The 23659-nt window shown below is 37.2% G+C and overlaps 5 protein-coding genes and 2 pseudogenes across 6 annotated transcripts; 5 read left to right on the top strand and 2 right to left on the bottom strand.

The window, feature by feature from the left end:
- Positions 1-4304: 4304 nt before the first annotated feature.
- Positions 4305-5156, bottom strand: LOC147939210 (uncharacterized). Its single transcript, XM_087463774.1, has 2 exons — positions 5020-5156; positions 4305-4782 (listed from the first exon to the last, which is right to left on the bottom strand). The coding sequence occupies exons 1-2, from the start codon at positions 5065-5067 to the stop codon at positions 4510-4512; spliced, it is 321 nt and encodes a 106-aa protein (XP_087319900.1). The 5' UTR covers positions 5068-5156; the 3' UTR covers positions 4305-4509.
- A 1375-nt stretch (positions 5157-6531) lies between these two features.
- LOC104713200 (putative purine permease 15) lies at positions 6532-8354 on the top strand. The gene is made up of 2 exons (XM_010430272.2): positions 6532-6860; positions 6961-8354. The coding sequence occupies exons 1-2, from the start codon at positions 6833-6835 to the stop codon at positions 8097-8099; spliced, it is 1167 nt and encodes a 388-aa protein (XP_010428574.1). The 5' UTR covers positions 6532-6832; the 3' UTR covers positions 8100-8354.
- Positions 8355-9133: 779 nt separating this feature from the next.
- LOC147939211 (purine permease 14 pseudogene) lies at positions 9134-10362 on the top strand (annotated as a pseudogene).
- Positions 10363-11165: 803 nt separating this feature from the next.
- On the top strand, positions 11166-12649 carry LOC104715851 (purine permease 14-like). The gene is made up of 2 exons (XM_010433225.2): positions 11166-11290; positions 11488-12649. Exons 1-2 carry the CDS (start codon positions 11272-11274, stop codon positions 12606-12608), a joined length of 1140 nt encoding a protein of 379 aa, XP_010431527.1. The 5' UTR covers positions 11166-11271; the 3' UTR covers positions 12609-12649.
- Positions 12650-13254: 605 nt separating this feature from the next.
- LOC147939212 (putative purine permease 15) lies at positions 13255-14535 on the top strand. Its single transcript, XM_087463775.1, has 2 exons — positions 13255-13291; positions 13403-14535. The coding sequence occupies exons 1-2, from the start codon at positions 13255-13257 to the stop codon at positions 14533-14535; spliced, it is 1170 nt and encodes a 389-aa protein (XP_087319901.1).
- A 1790-nt stretch (positions 14536-16325) lies between these two features.
- On the top strand, positions 16326-17687 carry LOC147939213 (dehydration-responsive element-binding protein 2D pseudogene; annotated as a pseudogene). Its single transcript, XR_015565052.1, has one exon. The product of XR_015565052.1 is annotated as a dehydration-responsive element-binding protein 2D pseudogene (transcript).
- A 3372-nt stretch (positions 17688-21059) lies between these two features.
- LOC147939214 (protein WALLS ARE THIN 1-like) lies at positions 21060-23625 on the bottom strand. The gene is made up of 6 exons (XM_087463776.1): positions 23063-23625; positions 22907-22969; positions 22693-22809; positions 21996-22416; positions 21754-21905; positions 21060-21642 (listed from the first exon to the last, which is right to left on the bottom strand). Exons 1-6 carry the CDS (start codon positions 23275-23277, stop codon positions 21438-21440), a joined length of 1173 nt encoding a protein of 390 aa, XP_087319902.1. The 5' UTR covers positions 23278-23625; the 3' UTR covers positions 21060-21437.
- Positions 23626-23659: the final 34 nt, after the last annotated feature.

Consider the following 23659-nt stretch of genomic DNA (forward strand, 5'->3'; position numbering starts at 1 on the left):
TGTGTGTAAGTGTAATTGTATTACTTTAATATTAGTTCCGATAGTCAAATACATTTGTATCCTTATAGAATAGAATCATCGAAAATTTTGATGGTTGCTTGTATTCTTTCATTTTTCTCTTTCTTTTTTGTTTTGTTATTTTTGGAGAGATCGACAATGTATACAAAACAGTGAGACTGTTTAGTAAAGTGTGCTCAGAAACATGTGCATATCCACGTGAAATCAAACCAAATATGTATTTTTCTCCCCCGTTCCACGTATGTATAAAAATGTAGTAATATCACGACGAAATAACATTTCGTAGAATTTGTTTTCACAAAACTGTTTTAGATAACTACATGTAATATGTTTAGAAATGATAAAATATTCTTCTTTTTATTGTAATTTTTTTAATGAACAATAACAAAGTTGTGACGTTTCTTGAAATCAATTTTGTTTAGTGTAGTTTTAGGGTATTCTTAAAAAACCTAAGAAAATAATAGTATGTGATGCCATTGGCCGTGCAACTGGCACACGTATGCTCAACCGTATTTATAGTGCCATTTGTCGGGAAGGCACAAGACTAGACCCCTTCATTAACTATACGGAAATTTCCAAATCTATACATAGTTTGCTAGAGGTCTTAGCATGAGCCTTTCTTCCATTCATTCATAGTGAAGGTTTTGATTTAGAAGATGACATGTATGGTAGCGAATCAGAAGACATCAATTGCCTTTTTCACAGACTGTTTAATATAAGAGATCCCATCTCATCTATATTTTCGTCATGTTTTTACCAAGGTCATTAATAAAGCCGACCGTTTGGCACATAATTTATGATGTGGGCTAGTAATTTTTGTCTTCTAAATTCTGCTGTTGGCTTGGATTTCTGAATCCTTACCAATTAATAACAAGCTATGGATACAAACCAAATCCAGCACCAAAACTTAATTTGTCGAGTAGTTTATATATGATGCCCATCATGAGATCTATAACATAGCTTCATGATTTATACTAGTTTAAATTTTAGGTAGTTTTATATCATTCCCAAATGATGATCTATTGTTACCTATGCGAAACAAGCATTGAACTCATAACTAAGTGTCAAATTTAATTCAAAATTGCATAACACTGAAAATAATAAATTTATTATAGTAGATGGTAGGATGAAGTATCTTGGTTTGTTTCTTATGAAGACTACTAGTGTGAAAGATCACTAAACATCATTTGCTATTATAAAGAAGGCGTATTATTCATGGTAAAGACGGAAGGTTGTATTAATTAGCCCAATTTCCGGAACTAGTGCTTACAAAAGTGTTTAGTTAAATACAAACTGATGCAATTAATTAGCATTTTTCGTCTTTGTGACAGAAGATAAACCCTTATTTAGTTAAAAAGGAAGAAAACAAATCCCTTTTTAGGTTGAAAAAGAAGAATAGAAACCCCTTTAACTCTTTATAAAAGTTTGATCTAAATCTCTCGGGTAAAGGGTAAAGAAACGGGTCGGGTAAGGACCCAGCAAGACAGTAACGGATCGGGTAAGGACCCAGCAAGATAGGAACCGGTAACGAGCAGAGACGAAGAAGAGGAGAGGGAGACCAATCTTAGTTGGGATATTTAATTGCCTTGTCTCCTTTTTCCTCACTTTATTTCATTTCTTTATCATTCTTGCTCGCCCACGAGCGAATCTTCTTGTCTCCGATCTCTCTCTATTCTCTTTTTTCTCACTCCTCTTTTGAATTTTAGTTTTAGCACACAAATAGTTTTAGCTTTTAACCTAAACTTTTAATAAAAAAGAACGAAATTACTTTTAGAGATTTTGAGAAGATCAATGCATAAATTTGGAGTCTTATAAACTTGATTCTTATTGTCTCACTAATTAGCCAATACACTATGTGCTCAGTCATAATCAGCAAAGATAAAACGCTCCGACTGATTGTCTGAAGAACGTAGACACGGTTCTGCAAAACTGGAACACATTTAATGACTGTATACACCTCCATAACTGTAGTGGTGGTTCACCGTTCACATGCAATTCAATGGTGTCCACTTTTATGATAGAAAAACTATGCATGTAAAGTATTCATCCGATGCTTTGATTGATGTTTGATATAGAGTGTCCTTAGATTCGTTGTGAATTGTGAATCTGTGATGATAAGTGGATGTCACTAAGGAGACACCTTGACGTATGACAACACTATAACGACGAGACAAGTATGACCCTTCAACATATTATTATAAGACTAATGCCACTTATCCCACTAACGTAATTTCAATACGTTTATTAGTATAAACAGCTCTCTTTTTTCTTGATTTCAGTTCGACGAACTGTGGGCTGTTGCATTTTACGACCTGTTGTTACGAAAATTTAGCCAATTTGCAACACATGAGGCCATACCATTTCTACACAATTTTTGTTTACAAATATTTTCTTAAAAAATTAATTTATTATAAAATCAAGAAAAACTTATACTCAGTTATCTTGGAAAAAATATAATTTTCAACGAAAATTTTTCTTTGAAAAAATATAAATTTTTTTCCCTAACAAGCAATTAGGTGTTTCTGCAACTATTTGTGGGTTGGCTTTTTGCATGCGAAGTCTTCTCTATGTCCAAACATATACTGACTTTTTATATTTTCTTTGTTTTTATTCATCTCGATTGCTTTTGCTTGGCATGCATGCATAACTTAATTATGGGAAAATTTCAACCCATCCACTATATTTGACATGAAATTTGGTGGGATTTCTTAGTTAGAGATAGTCCGACATGATTAAACTACTGATATAATTGCCATAATTCAATTTCTTATAGTCTTCCTATAACACCATTTTTCCACCTTAAACATGATCATTTTGTTATCTCTTCCTTTTATCAAGTCACGCTTCTGTGCTCCATAAGCTAACTCACATGAATTAAGTTCTCATAACTTTAAACATCATGTATATATTTTCTATTTTTTAATTTTTGTTTTACTGTAATCGGATGATTATAATACATATACAGTTGAGAAATCATTCGCGCAGAATATTTGTTTGTAAAGATTTACAGTTTGTAATTAACAAACAAACAAAAATAATTAACAAAATTACAATATACCACTTTACATGTCTTTTTCGCATTCTTTGTTTTCTTCGTTTACGTCTGTGACTTGGTCAAAAAAACAATAAGAGAACTTATATCTTTTCAGCATTTGCAATCAAAAAAAGGAAAGAAAAAGATTTTGCTAACAGTTAAAGTACTAATGATGATTCCTTAAATTTGCATGCTTTTTTCACTGTTTTCATCATAAATTTCTATGATACGATCTTAGCCTATAAATAGATCCAGTAACAATGAAAATTTATTTAAATGATCAAAAAGGTAAATGGATTTGTAAAAGGAGCTAGGGATTCTGTATCTTTTAAAACAAATTTTCTAATCAAATTCTATTTCGGCTTGCTGAGAGAGAAATAGTAAAAACTAAAAAAAAAAAACAAATTTAGAAAGTGGATGAGTTGATCAAGTTCAATACTAATTTCTCTCCTACTGTTTGTTGTAGATTAGCATGAGTATCTAAATTTTGCCAAAACAACTGAAAAATCTTGAGAGTATTTTTCAATATTTTAAATTTGAATAGTTTTGGATGAGTTTCTTCTATAAATCAGCTCCTACACTTCACTGATATGTTTATTTGTGCTTAAACGAACAACATTATTTGGCAATTGGCATATGCATTTTGATGCACAAACGAAACAACACCTAACTAGAAAAGTCACTCTACGGGTTTTCCGAGTTTATGTCTTTTAGTTTTAATTTCTAAAACAGTAACCACCTTGCCACGCACGAGTTTCTCTCCTAGTATCATTTTAGTAGGCTTCTAGAAAATTATGTTACAGTATTTGATGAATGTGTGTCTAATCTAAAATCATAAAATTCCGTTATTGCATAGAAAGAAATTGCAATGTCGTTCCTCTGATTCATTCAAAACTTACGTGATCGAAAAATTTGAAATGAGTAATACAGTTAGAGGAGAACTCAAAATGCAAACATGATTAGTATGTCTGCCACAAACCAAAGGTGGGACGTACATTACCATTTATATTGTTGTCTCTTCCATTAATATCCATCATCCCAATCTACGGCTCAAATGTAACACAACTTGGAATCTTCAGAGTGAATATCTCGGACGCAGTTTATAGGAGAAATTCATGTCGTTTTCAAAAGCTCGCTCAATCACACTCGTGTTCAAGCAGTGGAAGACACATTGACGTCTCAGTCTCTTTGGACAAGACTTTTGTGTTCGTTATATGTTTATATCCAACCAAACCGCCACATGATTTTGTAATTTTGTTATATGTCATAAACAAAACACTCACTTTTTATATTTGTCTGTTTCGGTCAATAATACAAAATAAATATGTTTGACAAATTAAAATCCTTCTTTTCTCCTCTCTGCTAAAATCTTTTTAACCCGATCAATGACTCAGGGTATAATAACCATGTTACGACTATGGCACATATATAGAGTACTACTAGACAAGGGATTGGCTTTACTGCCCACCTGTGTCATCTTCAGCACTTTTCTTGTATTCAGGTTTAAGCTCATATGTCCCTTGGTTGGATCCTCTCTTATTGTACACGCACAGCTCGTTCAGTATTTCTTTCAGGAACTGTGCTGGTTGGTCCGTCTCTTGCACAAGCTGCTTCAATGTCCAGTTAGGTTGTCCTTCGAATAGCTTGAACATTATACCTTCAAGCTCACCACGATCTCTTCTCGTCCTCTTCACCTCTGTTTGCTTGACTGGGACAGGTCTCTTCTTTTCCTGCTCATTCAAACACAAACACAAACTTCTACATTGGTAACAACGCTGATATTGTAAAGAAAAGATCAAGACAGAAGATTAAAGTTTTCAAATCATTAGTTGAAGAATCCATCCTGAATCGTAATTAGTCTGACGAAAGAACTAGCACTGAAGCTGAATTGTTGCTTCATTACTCTTTACCATCTTAATGATGACTCCATATATGCAAAATCATTGAGAAGAGAACAACATTTTTACCTTTGAATTGGATGAAGCAAAAGGAAACATTCCAGGCAAGGGCCTCATATGTACTCCGCGGTCATTATCGATAACCTTTAGTGCAAGTCACGGAAAGAAAAATCCTTATACAATTACAACAACGCGAAATCTCCAAAATCCGATGACATCGTCGAGTTACCTCTCTTCCCACTCCCACTCGTTCTCTTCCCCGGAGCAATCCTCCCTCTTCAGATCTTCGAGTTCCGTTACCGTATCATGATGCACACTCTCCTCCAGTCCGATCTCAAGTTCGGCATCGTTTACTCCGACTCCGTCTCCGGATCCGCTGCTGAAGTCGGTTGCGTCGGCGAAGTCGTGAAACACGAGCGTCTAGTCGACGATCGGTTCTTTTTGATATGCAAAGGACAAGAACGGTTCCGAGTCACGAATCTTGTCCGTACGAAACCTTACCTAGTCGGAGAAGTGACGTGGCTTGAAGATCGTCCGTCAGGTGAAGAGAATCTTGATTCGTCAGCGAACGAGGTCGAAGTTCTGATGAAAGAAGTGATTAGGTTATCGAATAGATTGAATGGGAAGGCTGAGAAGGAAGTGCAAGACCTGAGGAGGAATCAGTTTCCGACGCCGTTCTCGTTCTTTGTCGGGAGTACGTTTGAAGGAGCTCCTAGAGAGCAGCAAGCGTTGCTTGAGCTTGAAGATACTGCGGCTAGGTTAAAGAGAGAAAGAGAGACGTTGAGGAATACACTTAATTACTTGACTGCAGCTTCTGCTGTTAAAGATGTGTTTCCTTCCTCGTCTTAGTGTGTGTTCTCTACTTAATTCTACTGGTACATAGAACTCTGAATCTCTCTATATTGAGCTTTGTCAGTAATTGAATATACGAAATTTATGAAATACTGCAAAGTTTAGTAAAGTGTAATATGGCGGTTATAAATTATGGTGATTTTGGTGGTTCTTGAGCTAGACTGTGCAGTAGCCTAGAATAGATTATTAGTCTGTAAGCCATCATGGTGTTAGAATTATGGTACTGGTTAGTGGTTAAATTACCTCTGCTGTAGATGAAACTGAGTATCGTAGTCCGTAGAAAGTCAGAGTTTCCATTTTTGCTTTTTTCTAAGACAACCAATTGCGTAAGCTTCGGATGTGGAATTAATGGGATTTTTGTTGAATAGGATTAAAGTTAGGCATTCGGTTGGAATCAGTTGATTGAGAGTTAAGTTGTGTTATTTGATACCACATTATGACTCTTACCATGACGTACGTGATTTCTGATAACACCAGAGCCTCCTCCAGATATACCAGGGGCAGGGGAGGCGGTGTATTTAGGATCGAGAAGTTGACAATTGTCGAAAATAAAGAATGATCTACTTGGGATGTGACGTGGCCATGAAAAATGAATACCTAAACAAATGAGGGAATTGAATACTTCTATCGACGAGATAGAAGTAGGAAAAAAAAAAAGGAAATAGTATGAAGCTTTCTCCTTTTTAGTAGAAAAGTTGAAATTGAATGACCGATTCATTCATTGAATCTGTACCTGGTCTCTTAATTCTGTGACTATCTCAGACATCAGTTTTCATCTCCAAATTCTAACAGGCCTTACTCCGTCAAAGTCTACCTCCAAACTCATTATACTTGGTAATAGAGACAAAACCCAGTTTATTGGATTTCCCCAAAACATCATCCAAAAAAACACATCACCTACAGATCATCATGACTGGGAAACGATACATGTATAAAACAGTCATTAATTCTGGATTTAAGATAATTAGTATTACGAATCTTCCTCATAACTTAATACGCTTCCAAGTTGTAGTAACTCAGAATTAGTATCATGAGACAAAATCAACGAATGCAGCAAGGTAGGCAGATTTCTTCTATCTCGTTTCCTGATCACATGATATGCAAGTATTCATAATCATCATGTGTCACCTGTTTTCTTATGGTTGGTTGGTTGGGTAGATGCAGAAGGATTCGCGCATATCCGGCTCAATACCGAACCTAGGTCATCATCAACACTGTACAACAACCGAACCGGATCATCTGACCGGAGATGCAACAAGTGGTTTACCATCAGCATCTACATCATCCTCGCCATAACAGGTCAATCCATCGCAAGACTCCTCGAGAACTTCTACTACCTCCACAAAGTAAACAAACACCGTAAAAACAACGGCATCTGGACTCAATCACTTCTCCAGTTCATCGGCTTCCCCATCCTTATCTTCCCTTTCCTCTTCCTCTGTTTCATAAAACAGAACCGACGACTCCCATATACTTTCATCCAACGTTCCAACAAATACCTCGCCATATTTTACTTTGCTCTCGGTATCATGATGGCGATTCAGGCAGCATCATCCTCACAGAGTAAATTCGAGTTACCTTTTAGTGTTTTCACTCCCGTCTACGCGACGCAGATCTTATTCACCGTGTTGACCAGCGTCGTTTACAAGAAAATCAAATTCTGTCGATGGACTGTTATATCTCTCGTCTTCGCCATCCTCGCTGGTGCTCTCACTTTCTCGTCTTCCTTCGCCGGAGGACCTAACAAGCACGAGAGGAAATACGACTCGGGTATAGCTTACGCTTTCACAGCTTGCGTATTTTTCTCCGGCCTCCTCGTCGAGGTCCACAACCTTTTTGACGATGTCATCCCCGATCGTGACGACCCTACGTACAGGAAACTCGGAGTTTTCGTCCTTCGTCTGAAAATGCTGATTTTCTCGTCCTTCGTCGCCACCGTCGTCACCGTCCCATTCGTTTTCATTTCCGGCGAGCATCAGGATTTGAAGAGGGTAATGGATGGGTTTTCGAAGGGGAAAGCTGCTTACGTGAAGACTATGGTTGGTCAAGCCGTTGCGTGGCAGATTTACTGGGTTGGGATCGTGGGTCTCGTGTGCGTAGTCTCGAGTGTGTTCTCGAACGTGATCAGCGTCTGTACGTGGCCCCTCGTATCGGTCCTGGTGCTTCTGTTCCATTACGGAGATAATCAGTACGATGTCTTTAACGGGATTACCATAGGCTTTGCTGCTCTAAGCGTAGCGTCTTACATATATATGATTCATAAACAAGATAGTGACGGTGACGAGGCCACGAGCTAAATCAATCTTGGAACTTGGAGTTTTTTTCATCGTTTCTGATAACATTTCTTTTGTAATCTACAATTACATTATTCGTATGTGCAATTTCGTTTTCTTATTAACGCCATTATAAAAATATTAATAATGGTGGGTACTAATTAGATGTTTGGGAAATTGATAAGATTTAGCTGAATTGAGTACAAAAGTGTTGTGCTCTTCTTAAGTTGAAGCCTGGATTATTTTTAATAAACTGGCTATAAGTGTTCATGTTGAGTACTTAGACACTGGAGTAAGTTTGATCGTCTGGTTTTGCTACGAATGACCTGAATTATGTCAATGTCATAGAGTGTTGTCTGGTCATGAGAATGGAGCCTGGTCCATGACCCATGACCATGATTCACAAAACGTTGGAAGTTGAATAAGTCTATCAAATGTTTTCTTAACTGTTTGACCACAAATAAAAAAGACTAGCAAAACTATAGTATTAAATGTCTTTTTATATGAGTTATAAGATTAAACAAAAATGATATCAGATCCTTAAAACTTCAATACTTATTGAAGACCTTGATCCAAGAATAAAAAGTTTAAAGTACTCAAAGTCAAGGGATTGAGCTCAGTCCTTTTCACAGGTCAACAGTGACTTGGGAATTATTAACAAAACAACAATGACTAGATATAACATCATCTAAATATATTAAGAGAAATAAATTTTACTCAATTTTTGTTAAGGTACCAAGAAACTCTTTGACACGTCTTTGCTTCACTGTTAGATATCAATGTCAAATTAATCAAATCTAAGAAACGAAAAAGTTCCAACCAAAGAAGAATTAAATATGATTGCTTTGCAAGGTGTAGTTAAAACCAAGTCAGATCAGTACGCCGTCAAAGTCCACTTCCAAATTAATCACTTGGTATATAAACGCAAACATCATCCAGTCCAAACACACACAAAGTTCAGTACAAAACTGATCATCTTTACGAAGACAATATACAACTACAAACGTCTGCCCTGAACCAAGAGAAAAATTTCCGGCATCCTTAGAACTCTGTAAATCATGGGACGCGATCAGCTGATGCAGAACAATCCACAAGGTAGACAAATTATGTTTACCTTTGTGCATGTATATATGTTTTACCTTTTTAGTCATGCATGTATGTATGTTTCTCTTTGGTAGGTGTAGGAAAATTTGTGCAGATACCAATCCACAATGAGGAGCATAGCTCAACCACATTGATGAACCAAACCGCCACATTGAACCGGACAAGCACCATCAAATGGCCTACCATCATCATATGCGTCATCTTCGTCATAACAGGTCAATCCGTTGCAAGACTCATCGAGAACTACTATTACCTCCACTCAAACAACAAACGCCAAGGCACATGGATTCTATCCCTCCTCCAAGTCATCGGATTCCCTTTCCTCCGCATCCCTCTCTACTTCCTCCTTTACACCGAGAATCTGACTAAACCTCGTCTCTCCTCCCATCGAAGCTCCCTCAAATACCTCACCATACTATACCCTTGTATCGGCATCGACATGGTTATGCAAGCAAGACTCGCCGCTATAAGCAAACACGAGATACCCTTTAACGTTTTCACTCTCATCTACACGTCACAGCTCTTATTCACACCTATCTTCTCCTTCTTCATCAATAAAATCAAATTTAATCGATGGATAGTTATATCTCTCGTCTTCTCCATCACCGCAGGCTCTCTCACTCTCTATTCTTCCTTCCCTGGAGAACCTAACAAGGACGAAGTGAGATACGTTAGGGGCGTGTTATATGCTTTATTCGCCGCCGTAATTTTCTCCATTACCCTCAGCTCCATCAAGAACATATTCGAAACTGTCATCTCCAAACGCGACGTAGCCACTCACAGAAACCCTAGCTTTGCCTCCGTTGTCGAGTTGATCTTCTTCTCCTCCATCGCCGCCACCGTCGTCTCCTTGGCGGCCGTGTTCATTTCCGGCGAGCATCATGTTATAAAGAGAGATGTTCGTGTGTTTGGGAAGAAGGCGTACCTCGGTATAATGACGGTTCAAGTCTTCGCGTGGCAAATCTACTGGGTGGGTTTGGCGGGGCTTGTGTTCGCCGTCTCGGACGTGTTCTCGAATGTGATCAGCGTCTCTACGTGGCCCATCGTCTCGGTTTTGACGGTTCTCTTCTTTGATTTCGACAAGGATAAGTTTGATGCTTTCAAAGGAGCCGCCTTGGCTTGTGCATTTCTTAGCGTTGCCTCTTATTATTATAGGCTTCGTCAAGAGAAGAGGAACAGCTAGCGACAAGACACCAGTTAATACTTTTCATTTCAGTTTTCTTTTAAATCCATTAATAAAAGTGTTCTAATTTTATTTGTTTGTGCTGGTTTGAATAGTTAATGTCTTTTCCTGTTTTATAAATATGTGTGCTAAACTCTAGTATGAATATTTCTCAACACACAATTTATGGAACTTTTCTTAGACTAAGACAATTTTTCAAAGAACAAATTAATTAAAAATGTTATGTAAATTTTTCTTTGATAAAAAAAAATAATAATCATAAGTTTGAACAAATTTTATAGTGGTAATTATAAAAAGAATTTATATATCTACTGTATGTTTCATGAGTTATATAGTTTAGACAAATCTTTCAACCTCATTTATTATTTCTGTCTTCGGAATGGTTGGATCTGAAGATGAATTGGTGTTTCAGTTTAACTACGAATATAATCTGAAGATGGACTGGTGTTGTATTTGGATACCTAAAACATGATAAGAATGATATGCAAGAGAAGCATTTTGGCTAGTAATGTTATACGTACGGTTCCGATTTCTTACTCAAATTCCACTTTTTGGATAGAATGGCATAGTCTAACAATGATTCTTAAAAAAAAAAAAAATCAGTTGACTTTTTCAGCTAATAATTGTTCATTATTTTTTGTTACTATTGTTGTCATTAGAACAGCTATAAACCTATAATGCACATGCTCAAAAGTCGTACTGACTGATGATACACATGTTTTAGGAGCCTTTGCGCCGTCAAAGTCAACCCCTCAAACCACCGGGTGATAATATTAACACAAATCATCTATCATACAAAAAAAACACACAACCGTACCTACTGATCATTTTCACAAGAAAATTGTTTTTAACAATTTTTTATCACTTCCAAACAGGCGCTAAGGAACTCAAAGAATCAGCTAAAAGCTAATGCAGAAAAATCCGCAAGGTATGTATAATCTTGATGTCACATTTTTGCTTTCTTTTTTTAGTGAATGTAAAGTTGTATTCCACTAAATTGATAGAATGCCGTTAGGCTGAATTTTGAGTTCTAGATTCCACGAGTCATGATATATCACATACTAATGTTGTGCAAATGTTTGTGTAAACTTAGTTTTGTTTCTCCTGTTTTCGGTGAATATGTAGAACAACTAATCAATATGGAGCTTGATCCAACTACACTGATTAACCAAACCGAGAAACCCATCAAGTGGCGTACCATCATCATCTGCATCATGTTCGTCATAACCGGTCAATCCATCGCCAAACTCCTCGAAACCTTCTACGACCACCACACTAACCGGAACCACTTTCAAGATGACGGCGTATGGACTCAACCTCTTCTCCGAGTCATCGGATTCCCTCTCCTTCTTCTCCCTTTCTTTATCCTCTCTTCCAGAAAACACAATCAACTTCGCATTACTTCCGATCGATCTTCCCACACCGTACTTTACCTTTGTACCGGCGTACTAATGGTGGTTCAGGTAAAACTATACGTCAAAGGTAAGCTCGAGATACCTTTCACGAAGTCCCTACTCATCGAGGGGACACAGCTCTACTTCACATCGATCTTCTCAGGCATCGTCAACCGTATCAAATTCAATCTATGGTTTGTGATATCTCTCATCTTCACCGTCGTCGTCACCACTCTCTCCTCTAACTTAAGCGGTGATTGGTCGGCTTGGTTAGCCTCCATCACTTTCTCTTTTCTCCTCTGCAACATTCGTAACATTTTCATCACCAATAGCACCAGGGAAGCTAGCTTCAAAGACGTTCTAGAATTGCTCATATTCTCGTCTCTTATAGCCACCATTGCATCCGTTTTCATCTCCGGCGAGAGTCATGATCTGAAGAGAGGGATCAATGGTTTCTCGAAGGGAAAGGTTTCTTACGTTATGACTATGGTTGGTCAAGCCGCCGCGTGGCAAATCTATGGGGTGGGGCTTGTAGGGCTTGTTGTGTTCGCCGACTCGATCGTGACCTCGAACGTCATCAGTCTCTGTACTTATCCGATCGTGACGGTTCTTAGAATCTTGTTTTGCAATTACGATGAAGAGGAGTTTAGTGGCTTTCTAGGAGCCGCTTTAGTGCTTTCCGCCATTGCGGTCGCTTCTTCTTTTTACAAGCATAAAAGAGGTTTTGGTAATTGGAAGATGCCTAGAGTTTTGCGGTTTGTTGTTGTATTTGTTGTGTATTACTTTTACATCTCTGAGTTCTTAAAACCTGATCCTTACATCTCCACACCAATGGAATTCGAATTGTTTTGAAAATAGTAAGAAAAATAATAAAGTTTGTGTGTTAGTTATTATTTTAGTGATTTCATTTATTCTGTTACATGTTCTCCCTTGTGCCGTGTGATAACATGCAATTAAATATTTCAAGTCTTAAACATAAAACATGGATTTGATTTTAATATATAGTACTTTTTCTCCCTAGCTCATCTCCTCAACTCCAAACATACATTTTGAATTTTCTTCTATCCCAAGAACTAAGAAGTGTTCGTTAACTACCACGAAGAATTATTATGTAGCGAGCTGTTTAATTGGGCCATCCTTCCTGGGATTAATTCCTAAAACATGGGAATTTGAATGAGAAAGTCATCTCACTATACTTGGTCTCTTACTCATAGGAATATGTCAGAATAATGAGTCTTCCGTTGACAAAATCACAATGGAATAGAAAGTGACAATGAATTAAAATACTCAATTTATGTCTGCAAATAGTAACTAAAACACCCAATTGCTCAACTGGCAAAAACAGCCTTACCCCGTCAAAAGTCCACCCCCAAACCATTATATTGCTTGGCTATAAAGACATAAATTCAGCTTTCTAAATTCCTCAGAAACATAATCAAATAACAACAAATCTTAAACCATTTGCTTCCAAACTCTCAAAACTCGTATATTTTTATCAATGGGGTATAATCAACCAATGCAGTCTAATTCACAAGGTAAGCAGATTCTTCTGATAAAATATGTTTTTTTTTTTTTTTTAATTACTGAACGGATTTTTTACTGATCAAATATGTTGTGATTAACCATTACATGTTTCTCCTTTGCAGAACAATTTGTGCAAATGCCGCTCTATATGGAGCACGGCTCAAGTACACCAATAAACCAAACCAGTGACTCGAACCAAAGACTCAAAAAGTGGGTTACCATCATCATATGCATCATCTTGGCCGTAACAGGTCAATGCATCACCAGGATCCTCGAGAACTATTACTTCCGCCACAGAAACCGGAGCCGTAGGTACAGCTTCTGGACTCAATCCCTTCTCCAAGTCGTCGGATTCCCCATCCTCCTCGTCCCTTTCCTTCTCCTCGTCCTCTCTTCCAAGAAACGGAAACAACTTCTCATTACCTCCGATGGAGTCGCCGCCGCGCTATTAGTACTTTACCCTATTATCGTCATCTACATGTTTTGTCAAGCATTTTTCTCGAACATTAAACACCGGATCCCCTTTAAAGTTTTCACTCTCATCTACACGTCACAGCTCTTCTTCACCCCCATTTTCTCCATCTTTATATTTTCCAACAAAGTAAAACTCAACAGATGGACGATTGTTTCTCTCATCTTAGCCACCCTAGCCGGAACTTTCACTCTCAACACTTTCTCCGCCGGGTCACCCATCATCTACAACGGGAAGATACACACCTTTCGTGTTATGTATCTGGCTGTATGTGGCGCCGTCTTTTTCTCCTTGCTCCTCGCCCAGATCAGGAACATATTCGAGGCTTTTATCTCCGTTTGCAAGGAATCCACAAACATAAAACAACCAAGTTTCGTCGTTGTTCTTGAGTTGCTCATCTTCTCGTTTCTCTATACCACCGTCATCTTTGTCGCAGCCGTTTTCATCTCCGGCGATCATCACAACTTGAAGAGAGAGATGGATGGGTTCTCGAAGGGGCAAGTTTCCTACGTGTGGACTATGGTGGGTCAAGCCGTTGCATGGCAGATATACTGGGTCGGGATCGTGGGGCTAGTGTTGGCTGTCTCGGCTGAGTTCTCGAACGTGATCAGTGTTTGTACGTGGCCGATCGTGTCGGTTCTCGTGGCTTTGTTTTATAACAAGTACGATCAGTTCGATGTCTTCAGAGGAATCGCCTTAGGCGCCGCTACACTTAGCGTTGCATCTTATTTATATATGATCCTCAAAGAGAAGAGCGAAGATGACGACCAACCTACAAGCTAATCAAATCTTGGAATTTGGACTCTCTAGAAAAGAAAAAAGTTACATTTGATTTTTTTTTCATTAAAAGTATGTGGCTAATGAATGTTTGCAATAATCCCCAACACATCACTCACCATCGACGATGATATGTTTCTCTTCTATCATAATTTTATACTATTGTAACAACAACTTTGACTTTGTTATCGACATTCTTTTTGGGTCAAATGATTGTCTCACGTACAATTTTATTTAATCTAAGGCTATTTGATTTATTAAAAAACAAATAGATACCTCACTTTAACGGGAATGGATTGACAACAACAAAAAGAAAAACGGGAATGGATTTTCAGAAAGATATGCCCAGTCAACATTTTTCGTGATAGATCGGAGAGGTGTTTTTGTGCTACTATCACAAGGCATGGAACTATCGAAGTCAAATCCACCATTAACAAAGACTACAAAGTCCCCATTTGAACAAGATAATTCATCTTAAAATAACCTTACTGCTTTTATGTTTTTTTTTTTGGGTACTAGATATTTAATAGATATTTAATGATCTAAATTAGAATAAAGCATTTTTATCTATATGGGTAATAAGAAAAAAAATCTAATTGATTAGTTTTTTCTTATACAAGGTTCGAAAGTAATTTCTATCGTCTAAATTAAAATGTTATTTTTGAAAAGTAGTTGTTAATTTGTTTATCTTAACTTAGTTTTGCAATAGCCTTTAAGAAAAAAAAACAAAGCAATTGCATTGATTTTGTTAATAATGCTAACCAAATTCCACAATAATCTATCTGAAAGTAAACAACTTCAAATTAAAATCTAGACTATTTATTTGGAAAAAAGAAATGTTGAGATAATTGGAACTAGAGCTTTGTAGTTATCAAACTACTCATGAGAAGAGGCCGCCTTTTCACGTGTGTCTCGACCACAAATGTTCTCTAAAAAGGAGAAGTAAAAATCCAACTTTGTGTCTTCTTTCGAGGGACCTTCGGGGCCCGTACGTTCAGTTTCGTGGACAAATAGTCGCCACATGACTGACCCTTACACTAATACATACTTGTATTTTGTTATGTTTTTTTCACGTGGCAATTAAAAGCCAAGAGAATGGATAACATCAAGGAAAAAAATTGGTGACTTTACTTACGTACGGAGAGTTAAGGAAACCTACCTACGATTCTTTTTCAATGTTTACAAGTTACTTGTATGATATGATTTGTTTGACAAAAAAAAATATATTTCAAAATATATGATGTTTTAATTAAATCACGTAGATTAAAAAATCTTTATTTTTAATAAGTTCAACCAATCAGAAATAATACTGCATAATATAAAATATTAAACTAATCTAAAAGTTGCGTAAAAACTTGAAAATATTCTATATTATGAAACAACAAACTTCTCTAAAGTATTTTATATTTTGAAATAGAAGGAATATATATTAGTGAATCATCGAAAAAAGGTTTGGTAATTCTGTGGCACATAAAATTAAACTTTTACATTATTTAAGTTACATAATATAAGATATTAAACTAATCTAAAAGTTACGTAAAAACTTGAAAACATTCTATATTATAAAATAACAAACTTCACTAAAGCATTTTATATTTTGAAATGGAGGGAATATATATTAGTGAATCATCGAAAAAAGGTTTGGTGATTCTATGACACATAAAATTAAACTTTTACATTATTTGAGTTAGCACATAATGTAACTCCGCATTTTAATTTTAATTTTTAGCTATTTAAAATTAGGCTAATTTTTAGCTATTAAATGCGTTCACACGACGAACCGTTAATTCATAGTGATATATATTTTATATTTCCCCAATCGTGGATGACCTTATCCATATCTCTCTCTCTTTTGTTTTTTAGAAAATCTCAAATCGTCTCTCTCTCTCTGCTGGTTTTACGATCACTGTTGCCAAAAAGAGAAGGGTCTCTCGAGACAAGTGTTAGGATTACAAACACAACACCAGCTTCCTCCTTGCGACACGACCCTCCGTCATGTCTGCGCCAGCTATATCTTCTCCACGCCACGTTTCATCACTATGTTCCACTATATATACACACCTACCCATTACATCATGTCTTTGCCTTATCACTCACAAAAAATCTTTATATAACATCACTTTCGAGCTGTCAACATCCGTACATGTCATCCATAGAGCCAAAGGTGATGATGGTTGGTGCTAACAAGAAACAACGAACTGTCCAAGCAAGTTCGAGGAAAGGCTGTATGAGAGGAAAAGGTGGACCCGATAACGCGTCTTGCACCTACAAAGGAGTTAGACAACGCACTTGGGGAAAATGGGTCGCTGAGATCCGTGAGCCTAACCGAGGAGCTCGTCTTTGGCTCGGTACCTTTGACACCTCCCGCGAAGCTGCCTTGGCTTATGACTCCGCAGCTCGTAAGCTTTATGGTCCCGAGGCTCACCTTAACCTCCCAGAGTCCTTAAGAAGTTACCCTGATACACCGTCGTCTCAGACATCCCAGACGACACCAAGCAGCAACACGGGTGGAAAAAGCAGCGACTCCGAGTCGCCATGTTCATCTAACGAGTTGTCATCATGTAGGAGAGTGACAGAGGAGGTATCATGGGAGCATATAAACGTGGATTTACCGGTAATGGATGATTCTTCTATATGGGAAGAAGCTACAATGTCGTTAGGGTTTCCATGGGTTAATGAAGGAGATAATGATATTTCTCCGTTTGATACTTGTATTTCCGGTGGCTATTCTAATTGGGATTCCTTTCATTCCCCACTTTGAGGTGTCACTAAAATCTCCTTAATTATTAAGACTATCATATACAAAATTACATATACAAATATATCGTCACCGTGATGTAAATATACACCAGCTCCATATATGTTCACATCTATATATATATGTCGTTTGTCTGTAGTATAAAAGTAGATTCTTACTACATCATAAAACATAAAAAATAAAAAATGACAGTTGTGTGTCTCAAAGCTAAATATGTGTCATGGGGAAAACTTGAAGTGCAATGTATCTGTGTAAAGAAAACGTGATGTTACGTTGTGTGTAAATGTAACGGTCAATGTGTAGACTACATATGTCTCTATTTTCGCTTTCAGTTTGTTGACTATTGTCTCGTTTGTTGTGTTTTTACTTCTTATTCTATTTTTATTTTTCCTCTTTTACATACCTTCGTCTTTGTGCTATGTGTGTGGTGTGACCCTCTCACCGGCGTACTACATGGCACGGTTTATCACACATTATAAACCAGCCCCGTTTATGGCCAGCCCAAAATCTGTATAAATCTGGCCCGTTTATGGTCAGCCCAAAATCTATATCCGGCCCATATATGGTCTCCGCTCTCCACCTATCTATGGTCTCCACTCCACTCTCCACCTAATGCCTACAGGGGATTGAACTAATGGTTTGCTTCATACTCAAAACACCAAATCCTGAATGTAAAATTTTAGCCTTGAATGACACCTGATTTTACATCAGTTTTTGGTTTTAGATTCTGTAAAATCCATTTTTTAGCCATTCATGATTATGAAAAAAATAGATTTTCTAGAATTTAGGAAAACCAGATTTTGAAGGATTTTAGCATTTTGTTCATAAAATCTAAAAACCACAAAAATCTGGTTTTTCAGCGTGATTTTTTTTAAATTTTTTTTTCTAATATAGATTTATTCTAATTTCCTTAAATTCTAAAACAAACTAAAACTTTTTTTTTATTGTGCAACATATGTTTTTTTCCTGCATCATTGTATCTTTTTTTTAATAAAAAAATTATAATTATTATTTTATTATTTTTAAAATAATTATTATACATAAAAACCAAAAACTAATCAAGTCACCATTCAAGATTTTGAAAAAAAAACTAAAATCTACACCAAAAATCAAAAACTAAAAAAACAAAAACCAAAATTCAAAAGCTAAAAACTAAAATCTAAAAACAAGTTAAAAACCAGCAGCCATTCATGGCCTTTGTTTTCTTATTCTATGCCAGATAAAAAAAAAAAAAAAAAGATAACACTTATGCGACTTAGCTTATGCACTATGTGTAACATAAAAAAAACTTTATTAATGGACTTGTTATTATATAGAGAGAAAGAGAGAGAAAAATGGAGCTCTCTGAATTATAAACGTGGAGTTTTTTTTTTTTTTTTTTTAATGTGGAGTTTCTAATTCGGTCTCTTTGAAATGATGCTTTTTTACGAGTGTATTTCGAACGAAACTATAATATGGGACCAAAATATTCATATCGAAAAAAGTAGCTATCGAGTCATCTAAGTTTTATACCATGTTAGATTTTAATACCAAGTTCAATTTAAAGGTCAAAAGACAATGGAGGGCTAGGTATTCGGGCTGCAGAACCCATGAATAAGGCGTTGGTTGCAAAAATTGGATGGAGGGTTCTCTTTGACGTATCGAGTCTCTGGGCTCGGGTTGTGAGAAGTAAGTACAAGATAGGTGATGCATCTTGGTTTATAGCAAAGAGCAGTTGGTCTTCAACCTGGAGAAGTGTTGGGGTAGGCTTAAGAGAAGTGGTGATCCCGGGTCTCGGTTGGGTCCTTGGGGATGGAGTTATGATCAAATTCTAGAAGGATAAGTGGATGGGGGATTTCTCTTTGTATGATAGGCGGATAGGAGATCCTCCAGTTGAACTCCAACAGGTTCGGATTCGGGATTTATGGCATGATGGTGTTGGTTGGGACTTCCCGCGTTTTGAACAATATCTTCCAGACTTCGTGTGCTTGAACCTCAGGTCAGTTATTGTTGATACTGATACGGGGTCTAAGGACAGAATCTCGTGGAAAGCTAGTTTGGATGGGCGATTCACAGTGAAACCGGCATATGAAGCTCTGACTAGAAACACGGTTCCGAGACAGAATATGGACATTTTATACGGTATGGTTTGGCGTAGTGCGGTACCAGAAAGAGTAAGGGTTTTTCTTTGGATGGTGGTTAAGCAAGTTATTATGACAAATGTGGAAAGGCACAGACGGCACTTAAGTGATTCTGGGGTCTGCATAGTGTGCAAAGCAGGGGAGGAAACGATCATACATATTCTTCGAGATTGCCCTGCGATCTCAGGGGTCTGGATGCGGATTATACCACCTCGTCACCAATCTCTGTTCTTTCATCAAAGTTTATTAGAATGGGTGTTCACTAATTTGTCTAATAATCAGGAGTTGTTTGGAGTGCCATGGTCTACGCTGTTTGGTATGATCGTATGGTGGGGCTGGAAGTGGAGATGTGGTAACGTTTTCGGGGAAGTTGGTAAGTGTAGGGATCGAGTGCGGTTTGTGAAGGAGATCTCTCAGACAGTGCACAATGCACACTTGGTTACCAAAGGTGTATCTCGTGCGGTGGGTCGAGAAATAAGACTGATCTCGTGGCAGGCTCCGGATGTCGATGGGTCCGATTGAATACGGATGGGGCTTCAAGAGGGAATCCGGGAGCGGCGGCAGCTGGTGGGGTGTTGAGGGACGCGGAAGGGAAATGGTTAGGCGGGTTTGCATTGAATATCGGTGTGTGCTCGGCGCCATTGGCAGAGCTTTGGGGAGTATACTACGGCCTGTGTTTAGCCTGGGATCACAGAATACCGCAGCTAGACCTTGTAGTAGACTCGGAGTTGGTGGTCGAATATCTAAAGACAGGGATAAGTGAGACCCATCCCTTGTCTACCCTAGTACGCATGTGCTATGGCTTTATCTCTAAGGACTGGAGTGTCCGAATTTCTCATGGTTATAGAGAGGCTAATCGTCTGGCGGATGGATTGGCTAACTATGCCTTCTCTCAGCCCCTCGGGGTCGTTTTGTTTGATTCTTGCCCCATCTCTATTGTTTCTATCTTGGATGAAGATGCTAGAGGGACTGCGTTCCCTAGAAGAACTCGTGTGTAATTTTTTTTAAGATTTCGTAATAAATTTGGAAGGGGCTTTGTCCCCTCTCCCTTACCAAAAAAAAAAAGGTCAAAAGACAACTGGTTATAAATGGTTTGGTCCATACTTTATATTATATAAGAATATTAGTTTTGATCGAATTTTAGATTTAAACTTATAAAGTTTTGTTTTTTCAACAGTTATTACATATTAATTTTATTTTTATGTTTTTCTCCATTCGGCTAAGATTCTATTCAAAAATTTTGGATTGAAAAGTAATAGGTTAAACAAAGCTTGTTTTTGTTTTAATAGTCCACTTTTAATTAATCAGTTTTTGTTGAAAGATCCATTACTTCAATTGAATGAGAACAATCGTTTGATCTAATCCAAATTGAATATCCCGACAGTGATAAATTACTATTCCCTCTATTTCACAAAGAATGTCAATTTTACACATTTCACATAAATTAAGAAATGTTTGAATCATACATATTTGCCCTATTTATTAAGTGATTAATGATCAAAATTCAATGAAAATAGCTTTGGGTTTAGGGATAAAAAAAGAAAATTTAGCATTAAAACATTCATTGGAAATGTAAAATGATATTCTTTGTGAAACAAAATATTTTCTTCAAATGACATCTTTGTGAAACAGAGGGAATAGTAAATATCATAAATGCAAATGATAACATTCTATTGATCATGATCGAAAAGGAAAGAAACAAAAAAAAGATAACACAAGAAAAATGGCAATAATATATCAGCCAGATATTATATATAGAAAAGTCCCAATCCAAAGCTCCTCCCACATAGATCATCATCATCATCTTCATCCTCATGAACAATGATGTCTCATCCACCATTTTTTTTCTTTTTTCCTTTCTCAAAAACCTTTCTTAGGTAATTAATAATTAAAAGAGCAAAAAAAAAAACACTAAAAAAAAAAGCAGACACAAAAGTCATAAAAACACAACGGGCGACACCATTGTTCCCTTTTTAATTGGGGTAAAATGGCATTTTGTAATTATTAGCTGCGAGAGAGAAAGAACAAAGTCAAACGTTGTCCGTTGACTGATGGAGCAGTGGAGTTGTGATGGACGACGACTTGATCGAGTTGCGAGAAACAGGTGCACGTTCGATACCATGCTCCGCGGATGACTGGATTGCTGCCTTCTCAAGCGCTGCAAATTTCCTCTCTTCGCTCTTACCGTACAATACAAAGTAAAGCCCTGCTATGATCAACACCGCTCCAATGATCCTGCCATTACAAAACAGCCACGTGTCACAATTTAACGTTTATTTTCCGTTTAGGTCCTTGGAGTATAAATAAATTCGAAATAAACAACTCGGTTTTAGTAATTTGACATACCCGCCCAAGTAAAACTCTTCGCCTAACGCGATTGAAGCCATGATTGCAACGACAAGAGTCTGAACAGGTTGGTAAACAGCAACGAAGACTGGACCCCCTCTGTCAATACACCAAATCTGAACGGCAAACGCGATTCCTGACGCTACGATTCCCTGAAAATCAAACCAAAATTTGTAAGGACTAAATTGATTGATTTGAAACAATAGGGCTTAAAATAAAAGATTTGAAAAAAAAATACTAACGGCGTAGAGGATGGTGAAAAGCTCCCAACCGGAGTGAAAAACCCAAGCCTGAGAATCTCTTTCACAGAAAGCAGCAATGATCAAGAACTGAATGATACCAAAGAAACAAGTGTAAGACGTAACCGAGAGCCTCGCCGGGTAAGATTTAAGAACCGGAGCTTGGAACACGAGCCATCCTGACCACGAGAGACAGTGACCGATCAGGTAGAGGCAGCCAAGTGTCCAGTTTTTGGGAGCGGCGTCTCCTAACGGCGCTATCACGGCTGAGTTTGTGGTGAGCAGGTGAGTGTGGAGGTGGCTGGTCGGAGTGTAGATTGTTGGACCCTTGTAGAGAGTGATGACGGAAGCTCCAGCTACGCAGAGAGCTGTTCCCAAGACTTTGGAGATACCGTCTCTTCTGTTTATTCTTACTTTCTCAATCCTGTATTGTTTTTTTACATACAGTAAGTACATGATGAACAGTATGGTTACTACTATGATGATCACTATTTTGTAATTAAGTTAGAAGGGCCATTTAATGTTTTGTCTACGTATAATATTTTATCCACTTATGGTACGTTGACAAGTCAAATTGAACATTATTAAAGTGATACATATCCTAGCTGTTCATAAGTTTTTTAAATATTAGTATTATTTTGATTCGAATTATTAATAGAGTAAGAAAGAAAAAAGGAGATATGGAATCAATCATCAATACCTGAGAAGAGCAGCCATGAGAAAAGTAATGGCGGGAACAGAGTTTTGCATGGAAGAAGCAAATGTTGGTGAAGTGTTCTCTAGTCCCAACAAGTAAAACCCTTGGTTCGCTGTTATCCTGTTGTGTAATAATTCATTAACAAATTAATTAGTAATCCAATTTTGTTATTGAAAAAATCAGAGTGAAAGATATATATAGAGATATCTTTATGTACCCGATGAGCGCCAAAAAGAAGAACTGGATGAGAAAGTTGAGAGTAATCGCTGGTCTCTCCTTCCTAAATAACACAAGTAAGTGTGTTAATTAAATTACTATTATTAACTAGAAAACATATATAGGGTTTGACATAAAGAAGAAGTGAAAAGGTTACTTTTCGAGGAAGTAAGCGAAGGGAAGGAGAAGAAGCAAGGCGATGATGTTACGATAAACAGGGAAGACAAGTTTGCTGATCCCCATGTTGAGAGCAGCTCGAGACACCACGTGGAACCCGGCGTAACCGAATTGCAACGTCAGCATCGCTATGTGAAGCTGAAGCTTCTCCGGGACTCCCCATATTGATCTCCGGTTATCGTTGTTATCCGCCATTGGATCGAACTTAGACAACAACCGATCAAACGATGGAGAGAAGGAGAACGAGTGTGTTAATTTGTGTGTATTGATTGAGGAAAAAGAGTGAAGTTGTGGGAGATATAAATATAGGTAGATAGCTATCTCATTCCCCTCTTTGCTTGTGGGAACCACCACACTTGAGATTTCTAATATGGTATCTCATCTATTAAACCTAACTATAATAATGTGAATATATTGGAAATTTGGAATAATATGGATTTAGGCACATTTATGTTTTTTTGTTGTTGTTTCCGATCATTTTTAATGTACACACCAAATTTGTTATTTTGGTAGCATTTCACTCCTTGATTATGATACTGAATTGGGAAATTAATTTTTTTGATTTATTTTATTATTT

Source organism: Camelina sativa, chromosome 9 (assembly GCF_030686135.1).
Source record: "Camelina sativa cultivar CO46 ecotype springtype chromosome 9, ASM3068613v1".
Taxonomy (NCBI): Eukaryota; Viridiplantae; Streptophyta; class Magnoliopsida; order Brassicales; family Brassicaceae; genus Camelina; species Camelina sativa.

Coding starts and splice junctions, on each gene's coding strand:
- LOC147939212 (XM_087463775.1), top strand. CDS start 13,255: ATGGGGTATAATCAACCAATGCAGTCTAATTCACAAG. Junction 13,292..13,402: donor AATGCAGTCTAATTCACAAG/GTAAGCAGATTC, acceptor TCTCCTTTGCAG/AACAATTTGTGCAAATGCCG.
- LOC104713200 (XM_010430272.2), top strand. CDS start 6,833: ATGAGACAAAATCAACGAATGCAGCAAG. Junction 6,861..6,960: donor AAATCAACGAATGCAGCAAG/GTAGGCAGATTT, acceptor TTGGTTGGGTAG/ATGCAGAAGGATTCGCGCAT.
- LOC147939210 (XM_087463774.1), bottom strand. CDS start 5,067: ATGAGGCCCTTGCCTGGAATGTTTCCTTTTGCTTCATCCAATTCAAAG. Junction 4,783..5,019: donor TTGCTTCATCCAATTCAAAG/GTAAAAATGTTG, acceptor TTGAATGAGCAG/GAAAAGAAGAGACCTGTCCC.
- LOC147939214 (XM_087463776.1), bottom strand. CDS start 23,277: ATGGCGGATAACAACGATAACCGGAGATCAATATGGGGAGTCCCGGAG. Junction 22,417..22,692: donor CTCATGGCTGCTCTTCTCAG/GTATTGATGATT, acceptor AAAACAATACAG/GATTGAGAAAGTAAGAATAA. Junction 21,643..21,753: donor GAAGAGTTTTACTTGGGCGG/GTATGTCAAATT, acceptor TTGTAATGGCAG/GATCATTGGAGCGGTGTTGA.